Source organism: Cyprinodon variegatus, unplaced genomic scaffold (genome assembly GCF_000732505.1).
Source record: "Cyprinodon variegatus isolate N-32 unplaced genomic scaffold, C_variegatus-1.0 Scaffold75, whole genome shotgun sequence".
NCBI classification, from domain to species: domain Eukaryota; kingdom Metazoa; phylum Chordata; class Actinopteri; order Cyprinodontiformes; family Cyprinodontidae; genus Cyprinodon; species Cyprinodon variegatus.
Genome location: NW_015150528.1, coordinates 1,166,872 through 1,176,753, shown reverse-complemented (window position 1 = coordinate 1,176,753; position 9,882 = coordinate 1,166,872). Strand labels below are relative to the sequence as shown.

The following is a 9,882-nucleotide window of genomic DNA, read 5'->3' as shown; positions in this document are numbered from 1 at the left end:
AAGTAGTAAAGTAAAGTAAAAATATCAGAAAAATCTACTTGAGTACAGTAACGAAGTATTTGTACTTCGTTACTTCCCATCTCTGCTGGTTATTACTAGCTGTCTGTTATGTAAATATTACTGTGCCTAATATTTACATCCCAGAAAGAACATTAAATGTACTGTGTATACTGTCACCATAACAACCAGTAATTATTTAATTCTTTAGAAACACATAGGAGAAAATCATTTATCTAGATGATTTAGTCGAGTCAGTCTTTGTACACCTGTAAATTCCAGGGGTTCTTTGTTCTGTGATGTAGTTTTCTTCAACGCTCTTGCCTTAACTTTATTATGGTTTCATCAATAATTGAAATCTGCATTGTGTAAGCTGTATTTAAATAGTTTAAGAAACTGTTAAGAGCAGGTCATCCATTTGTTAAAATCTTTAAATTGACAGGGGAATAGCTAATTTTACCTCAGCAATAAATTGTTGCATTGGTATAAAAATGTTAATTCATACTTGTTTAAAAAATAGATGCCAAAACTGAATTTCCAAACTCCTATTTGCACAGATTGGCAAGCAAATAAGATTAACATAACAAAAACAAAAACTTTTAATATTTTTTTTTTCAAATGTGTTATGGGGATGGTAATCCAAACTTGATTGCTGTACTCATTACTATATGCCGATCTGATCGTCTGATTCGTTCGAGGAAGGGTCAGCACCAGATCCGACATGTGTTATCCTTGCTGCCTGCAGAGAAGCACAGATATAAACAGATGGTTGCAATGAAGAACTCAGCTAGGTGTTTTTTTTTTTTTTTTTATCTAATGTTTGCAATGAATCTCTGATAATGAACAGCATCGAAGATTTTATTCACCGCTAAAGGATTTCAGGTTTGTCTTGGTCAACATGAGGTAGAGAGATGTTTTGTGTGTCTTTGGTTACCTGTAATGATAGTGTCTCCCTCGTAGTTGAAGGCACAGGAGAAGATCTCGTCAGTGTGTCCCTCTAGGACTTGAAGGCACTCTCCGGACTGAACGTCCCACAGACGGGCTGTCTTGTCAAAGCTTGCTGTGAGGACCCTGCTTCCCTGAGGGCTGAAGCAGATCTACAAGGAGAGGTTAGCATCACTCAGAGGTTTGTGTCTGCAGCATCAACATCAATGAGTTAATCTGGGGCACTACTCATAATAATTCTAGCAAAGGGATTATGATTCATCAAATCGTCTCATATGGCACCTGAGGGGTAAATAAATAGATTATTAAATAATTGGGATCTAATAGGCTATTAAGGTAAAGTGCATGTGGAATAAAAACTCCAAACTGACCCCAAAGGACAGATAGGGACTGAGAACTAAAAATTTAAGACTGGATGGATGAGAGTTATGTTCTCAGGCTCATACATTTGTCTTTAAAATGAGGCTCATTTTGTTTCTTTTTTGCAGAAAAAAAAAACATGATACTGTTTTGTGTTCTTTTTGTATAAGAAAAAATAAAATACATGAATGTATAAATGATAAGAATAAAGCTTATTGTGTATAGAGGCATTTTGTGTATAATTTGCTTTGCTGTAGCTTCAGAATCATTAAACATGAAGCCCTGTATCATTGATATGTGTCTCTTTAGGATGCACTTTGGTCTAAGCTGGATCATAGGACGAAAGCTAATGGGTTGTCCAAGATGGGGAGGATTCCCTAGATAAACAGCTACAATCAAATCCCACAGAAGCTGCTGCATATTCTGCAGTTCAAGCTCATATTTTGATGATTAGCAGCAGTTCCAATTCATTACAAGGCTATCATTACCCATTTAAATGAAAAATAGTCAAGGGTTGCAAGGTAAATTAGAGCATCAAGAGACTAAAATATATTAAGGGCAAGATGTTTGAGTAGAGGGAAAAACGGTTAATGCGCATGTTGGGGAGGGGGAGATGGGTCCTGCAAAAACAGATTAGTCTCATAATCCTCTGAAATTATCCTCCATGCTGCGGTTTGTTTGTTTTTTGCTGCTCGTCTGCGATGCAGTAAACACATGCAGAGGACCCATCTGAGTAGGACCCAGAAGAAAATTAGTTCATCAACAGCAAATGTAAAATATCACTCATCTTTAAGGACAGATTCAATGCAGAGCCAGAGGAATAACAAGTTGTACAAAAGCCTACGTTTGCTGGAGTTCACAGAGCTGTGTCACTCCAGGTTTTCTTTTTTGCTTTATGCCAGGAATAACATTTCAAGGCACAGCGTAACAACTGGGCTTAAAGTTTTAAGACTGACAGTAAAAGGTCAGACTGACAATCAGACCTCCTGAAGCCTGGGCTACTGTCTCTCCACATAAGCATCACAATTTATCCCATTTACCAAGGTTACCAAGGAAACTTTCTAATTTGAAGATCTATTAAAAAAAAAGATTGAATAAATAACTAAATAAATAAAATCATCCAAACATTACTGCAGCTGGTAATGTCCTTTTGACTTTCCAGATAAGTTAAAATAACGTTTTTTTGTATCATTATTTTAATGGTTACCTAAGCACTGACTCAATTATGATCCTCTTGGAAATGATGAATAACCAAAAAAACCTTTGATGAGTCCTTATTTCCTTCTCTTTGATGAATTCCTTCCTGATATAATAAATGGAAACAGCAAACATGGATAAGGTGTTTACACCGTTTACGCTGTCCCCTGTGATAAAACACAGTGGTGGCATGATCATATTGTAGGAACGCTTATCTTAACCATGAACAAGAAAGTTGGTTTGTTGATGAGAAGATGAGTGGTAGTGAATACCTACAGGGTAATCCTGGAAGAAACTTTGTTGAAAGTAGTAAAAGCTTTGAGACATGGGTGAATGGTCAGCTATCAGCAGGACTAAGCACTAACTAAATTATGATCCTCTTGGAAATGATGAGTAACCAAAAAGCCTTTGATGAGTCCTTATCCCAAAACATAGAGCGGTGGCTGCAATGGAATGGTTCCACTCAAAGCATGTAAGAGCAGCAAAACCTCTATCCAAAAGGGATTTTGCAGCAAAAGTTTAATTAATTGGTTAAAAGGAGTTCCCCGTCTGATCAGACTAAGTTCAGGATGTTTAAGGAATCGAAATGATGTAAAAATGAAAGGTTTGTCGTTGTGTAAATCCGGTAGAGAGAAACGCCCAAAACTATCTGGATGTAACTACATCAAGCTGTGATTTTACTTAATATTTATTTAGCTGTCTTCTTAAAAAAAATTGAAAAACCACATTCTGTGTCTTTTTTTGTTCATTATTTTGTTGTTCTTGTTTTAACATGCTGTCATTTTGTCATCTGACTGCTTGAACTGAAATCTACAATCTGTGCCCCACTCAGACATTTTAGCATAAACATACTGTCATTTATTTTTAGATATTTTTTAAATAATCTGCAGGAAAAAAAAACAAAGCAAATGAAAACCTTATACTGCAACAAACTAAGAAGTGAAATCAATTGACTAAACACCAGCATACCTTGGAGATTTCCCCTGCATGGCCCTTCATTGTCACCAGACACTCATGTGTAGTTGCACTGAATACTTTTGCTGTACCTGACAAAGACAGTGACCACTTATTTCCTGGTTAACAAACATTTAATATTTTTACATGTATAACAAGGCTGGTTTTGAGGGAAATATAATCTCTTCAAAAATTCAAGTGTGCATGATATAGTTCAAAAGCTAAACAGCCATTCTACAGTCTCACCATCAGCAGAAGCTGTAGCAATAAGCTGACCGCTTAAATCAAAACTCGCATCCAACACCTCCTCCGTGTGTCCGACTAGGGTGGCCACACACTTCCCACTGACAACCTCCCACAACTACAGACACATGGACATCATTACAACATACTTAGCATTTCTATGGGCAATGACAGAAAAAAGAGAAGTAAAATTAAACATGAAGAAAGTCCAGCCATGCAACCCCATTTAAATGAAAGGTCATTCATTTTTATTTTATATATTTACCAGCCCTATTTCTGAAAAAGGCTTTAAATACTACATTATCATAATTATTATTTTAAATATTATTTACGTATTAAAGATATTGTCATGATTTTGGTGCTGATGGCTGGCTTGATTGCTCCTTTTATTCACCTGTCTAGCTTTGCCCTGTTTCCCGTCACTGCTCATCTGATCCACCTGCTCCTGCTACTATTTAAACTCCTTGGTACCAGCCATCAGTGCCAGATTATTCTTAAGCCTTTGGTGTTGAGAGTTCTCTAGCATTTAGTGTTCTGATGGTCTGATCCTGATCCGTTTCTCTATTTGGACCTTTGAGCCTGCCTGTCCCTGTCTGATCTGTTTGCCTGGCCTGTCTTTGGACTCCTGTTGGATTCTCCTGTCAGCTCTGCAGCCTTCTAGTCTTCCGCGTCTGGAAATCTCTGGCAGTGTCCGCAGCGTCTTGTCAGCCAACCGGCTGTAATCATCCTCGTCCTCTGGGCACGGACTGAACTGTCAAACCAGACTTTCCTGTTATAGACACCCTAGCCGATGCTACCACAGACCAGCTTGTTTCAGTAAATGCTTTAAGTTTTTCCACTGCCTCTCTTGCCTGAATTCTGGGTCCCCATTTCTGAGTTCTTACAGATATTCCAAAGCCAAAGCAAGAATTATGTCAACTTTTTCTATTTTTCTTTTTTATTCTGTCATGCAACAACAGGTGCATATAAACAGGCTGCTGTTAACTATTTACGCTGGTTTTATTTTCTTATTCATGTTAAATAAAGACAGGATTCAATGTATTCAACTGGGTTTCAATAAGGATTTTGACTTCTGTATCTCTGCTTCTGTCTCCTTGAACACCAGTTGGTTCTGCTGGAGGTTTCTTCCTGTTAAAAGGGAGTTTTTCCTCTCCACTGTCGCTACAAGAATTCTTGGTGTGAGGGATTGCCGTCAAGTCAACGGGTAGATGCAATCAACTGCTTTTCCTTAGATGGAAAACTTTGAATAAATTTGACTGTTTGATCTGGTTGAATTGTAAAGGGCCTTGAGATGACTTGTGTTGTGAATTGGCGCTATATAAATAAAGTGAATTGAATTGAATTTAATGATTTCTCAATTAAATGCTGCAACTTTGAAACTTCAATAAATACCGGAAGGGCCTCTAGAAATAGTGTGATATGTAAAAAGTATCTGGTATCATTTTATTCTGGCTTCAAAAATCTGCTGAAAAGCAAAATTGTTCCTCTACTTACCTTACAGGTTTTGTCACTCGAACCAGAGACTATGAGTGAGCAATCCCAGTTAAACTGAACATTACTTATTTCTCCCATGTGACCTGTCAGAGTGTGAACACGCCTACGACAAAGAAAATCAAAAGAAAAATCAGGAAAAACATCAGGGTTCATTGTTCCAGAACATGTCCACAAGTGATGACTCATTAAAGCTGGATGCCTACACAGCAACAACAATAAAGGCTGACCTTTTGGATGCAACATCCCATATAGCAACTGTGTAGTCAAAGGAGCCAGTGACAAGATGATTGCCGACGGTGTTGAAGCACAAAGAGAGGACCTCGGCTGTGTGGCCCTGGAAGGAAGAGAGGGAAAGAACATCTCTTCCCATTGATTTAATTCTTCTTTTCATTCTCCCAAATCACATTGTGACCACCAAAAGGGTTGGTTTATTAGTATATTATTGTGAAGCTTTAGTTAAACCACCCAAAGTTTTTATAACTATTTAAAAACATGTGATCTGCTTACAATAAATGCAGGTTAAGGAATTAGTACTGAGCAAATAACTCACACTCAGTGTGGCCACCTCCTCCCCACTTTCCACATCCCATAGCTTTGCAGTGGCATCCATGCTGCCCGTGGCCACCAGCGTGCTCTGAGGGTTGAATGCCAGGCACACCTACACAACAAATTCTTTCTTTTACACTTTGGTGTTTTAATTTCTGTGACCAAACTTAAGACATGTATTTGCTCTTTAAATATTTTGCTATTTAAATATCTAAAGCAGAATGTAGAAGCAGCTGTTTGTTACGTTGTAATGATTTTTTAGCCCTACTGAAACTTAAAGGAATAGTACACCCAAAACATGATTAGCCTTCATTTTCTACTCACCCCCATGCTGAACAACACTCTGGAGTACTTTTTTGATATCTCAAATGCATCTGGAGATCTGGGAGGCTTCTTGCTGTCTGCTGACATTCAAATAATGGAGGTCTATGGTGCCCGAGACAGAAAGGTCCATAAAAGTCCACAAAAAACGTGTCAATATTCCTCCATACTGCTCGTCCAATGTATTCCAAGTGTCCTGAGTGGGTAGCATCCAGAATTTACTCGAAACGAAGTCATTTAGAATGTTTTTAGAGCATAAACAGTAGTGTATAGGATTTCCTGAAAGCGCGCGCCTGCGAGTTCACGAGTCTATGGAAACCGCGGCAGACCAAACCAGATGAAAGTGCGCATTCAGCGTCTGCTCTTGATAATGCAAGCGTAGAAGAAGAAATGTGCTGTTTACCTGTGCAAAGAAAGAAACAACGAAAGAAAAATGTCTGAGGACTTCAGTGTTGAGGAAGAGCATGAGTTCTTTGCCGAGCTGAATGCGCACTTTCATCTGGTTTGGTCTGCCGTGGTTTCCGTAGACTCGTGAACTTGCAGGCGCGCGCTTTTAGGAAATCCTATACACTACTGTTTATGCTCTAAAAACATTCTAAATTACTTCGTTTCGAGTAAATTATGGATGCTACCCACTCAGGACACTTGGAATACATTGGACGAGCAGTATGGAGGAATATTGACACGTTTTTTGTGGACTTTTATGGACCTTTCTGCCTCGGGCACCATAGACCTCCATTATTTGAATGTCAGCAGACAGCAAGAAGCCTCCCAGATCTCCAGATGCATTTGAGATATCAAAAAAGTACTCCACAGTGTTGTTCACCGTGGGGGTGAGTAGAAAATGAAGGCTAATCATGTTTTGGGTGTACTATTCCTTTAAAACTGTCAGTTCAAATAAGGTCATGCTTTCTCAATACACCAAGCAGTTTATAGGGTCTGATGACTAATGCTCAAACAACTCTACGGGGCTCAAATATAAAGAATCCATCCTCCTTGACCATTTCTGTTATATGAGATGTCAATAAAAAGAAAACACAGAATGGTGGTTGCTACCTGACAACATTTGAAAACAGTATAAGTGTATAAATATTTTGTTGAGGCACCTAGTTAAGAAAAAGATGTTAAAAGAATTTTGAAGCCAACATTTTTGGCGAGCATGGATGATTTTCTCCTTGGCATCCCCAACTGTGGCTATTGTTTCTCTTTTTTGGACCAAATTTGATTCCATTTTCTTCCAAGTAAATAGCAATTCTCTGCCAAAATTAGTAAAAAAAAAAAATACAAATTTTACCGTGCTTCCTGATCAAACCCATTTAAAAACTGTCAGTAGGTGACTGAGCCAAGTTTAAAATACCTACTATTTCAGCCCTGTGTCCATGGAAAGTATGAAAGCATTTGCCAGTCTCTGCACACCACAGTTTGCAGGTCTTATCGAAAGAGCCTGTGGCAATCTTGTCTCTAGATTTAATGAAGGGGAAAGGCAGCGGGAGATGTAAGTTTTGTTTTGAATGTTCAACAGAGCATCAGAATTCTCATATGCGAGGAAACAGCTCGTTACCCATAGGGATTGTTGAATGCGATTGCGTAAACTACGTTTCTGTGACCCTCGAGTGTATGCAGCTCTCTGCCAGAGGCAGTGTCCCACACTCTGCATGTCCTGTCATAACTCCCAGTTATGAACCTACAGAATGAGATAGAGAAGAGTTACAACAACAATATGGTAGGAGAGGTTAGAGTTATTACTGGCACTGAATTGTAAAAAGATACATATGGTAGAGCCTTAATCTACAACATTATGACAAGAAATACAATAGCACAGTTTGAAATAGTTTTTATTATTATTATTGTTTTATTATTTTATCATCATTCTTGGCTTGGGACTTCAGCTCTTTTAAAGGATTTCCAAAGGGTCTGTTGGACAGATAAATGGTTGCCCGACTCTCTTAATAGTCCCTTCTGATGTATGTGGTACCTTCAAATTTGCAGCTTCATGCTGCCACATAAAGTCCACTAGGGCTGCAACTAACGATTATTTTGCAAATGTATTAATCTGTCAATTATTTTTTTAATTAATAGATTAATAATCGGATAGCAAAAGGTTCCTTAAAGAAGACTTTTTAAAAATAAACCAGGAGAAACTAAAACTTTTCTGCTTGAGGAGTTCTGGATAGAGCATATTCATAGTATTCATAGTAAAAGATTTAACAGGTCATCTTAAATTCAAAATGTTTACTTTTTTTTATTTTGGTATAATTGCTGCTCAAAGTGGGCTGCTCTGTTAGCTAAAGGTACGTTGTAGAGTCTCTAAACTCCTGTCAACGATTAATTGATTACTGGATTAATTGACGATTATTTCAATAATTGATTAATCACAATTATTCGGATTGTTTCAGCCCCTCTGTCCACCATTACATTGATATTTCAGGCTAAACCCTCCCAAGAGTAAAAAACAGCTGCTAAATTATCATTTTTTTGCTTTTTTCAGACATTTCTAAATTATTTTTTGGTGATTTAGGTGTCATTAGTTAACAGGTTAAGAAATGACTGAGATTATTGGCAGGTATGAACAAGAAATACATTCATCCTCCTACGTTAAGCATCACGTTTTGTAAATAGGGTTGTATCAAACGTAGCCATTACAGCTAACTGCAGCAGTATTTCTCACCTTGCTCCAGATTTGTCAAAGGCAACATTCGTTAGAGGCAGAATGTGGGCCTTCAGCTCCTGCAAGATTAATAGATACGATTAAATGATAGAAGTAAACATTTCAAGGCCAAATTAATTCAACAGTGGAATGAGCAAACCTCTGTCTCCTGAGCAATAAGTGATGAAATGAATGTAATGTTTGTGAGAGAATAATCAATAGGCTGCCTTAATGCACACGGATTAAAGTGCATAATAACTAGTAACATGTAGTCAGTTGCGTTTACTTTTGTGACTTTTTTAGTACTTTTAGAAGAAGTTTTACTGAATTATACTTTATGTACTTGAGTAAAAATATGATGAAGTATCTCTATTCTTACTTACATAAAATGTCTGGCTACTCTACCCATCATGTCACACAGAGAAAAAGCAGGTTTTAAACATAAAGGCTCCAGAGAGACTTGTTTAGGTAAAATTTCTTTGCTGTTTTCTAGCTTTTTTTTTTAAACGTATTTTATTTTCTATCTGCTGATGTTGCTGTCATTTGGAAATGAAGTAAAAACAGGACATGGTTTACTCTAACTTGTTTCTGTAGGTAACTTACCCTATTAGGTTACCCTATACTGGTTTAATAACCAACATATATATGAAAAAAATACATTTTGAAAAGCGTTTCTTACACCAAAATGTTATTGCGTAATGCTTTGTTTCTTGTATCTCTTTCTTTTAAACACAAGAGTATGCATATACATTTATATATGGTGTTACTTTACATTATTTTTACATTTCATATTTACATTTTACATTTCTAAAACCAGATGCTGTGATCATTAGTAATAGGTAGGTCAGTGGACTTTTTATCAATTACATTTTACACTTACTTACACAAGAATTTCTTGGATTGCTCCTTTTCACTTGTACTTGGATAAAAATAAGATAGTGCTAGTCTTATAGTGGGTTCAAATTTTGGGTACTATGCCTGCCTTTAGACATCAAATATCTGAACTCAAAGGTTCAGTAAGCTTCACTACTGCTCTCTAGTGGCCATTTGGAGGTATGTCCAGAATAATATAATGTTAAAGCTCATTTTTTTCACAGATATTCAGAATTCTGTCACACACAAAAACTGAATATATATATATATATATATATATATATATATATATATATATATATATA

General features: G+C 37.1%; 1 protein-coding gene across 1 annotated transcript in view; it reads right to left on the bottom strand.

The window, feature by feature from the left end:
• daw1 (dynein assembly factor with WDR repeat domains 1) overlaps positions 1-9,882 on the bottom strand; it is an 11,864-nt gene continuing 1,982 nt past the window's right edge. The window contains exons 4-13 of the mRNA XM_015372710.1: positions 8,726-8,784; positions 7,619-7,741; positions 7,419-7,518; positions 5,741-5,848; positions 5,418-5,524; positions 5,191-5,293; positions 3,700-3,814; positions 3,469-3,545; positions 932-1,094; positions 1-736 (exon numbers count right to left, since the gene is read on the bottom strand). Of these exons, the coding sequence (XP_015228196.1) occupies positions 702-736; positions 932-1,094; positions 3,469-3,545; positions 3,700-3,814; positions 5,191-5,293; positions 5,418-5,524; positions 5,741-5,848; positions 7,419-7,518; positions 7,619-7,741; positions 8,726-8,784 (990 nt within the window). The 3' untranslated portion in view covers positions 1-701. The remainder of the gene's footprint in view (positions 737-931; positions 1,095-3,468; positions 3,546-3,699; positions 3,815-5,190; positions 5,294-5,417; positions 5,525-5,740; positions 5,849-7,418; positions 7,519-7,618; positions 7,742-8,725; positions 8,785-9,882) is intronic.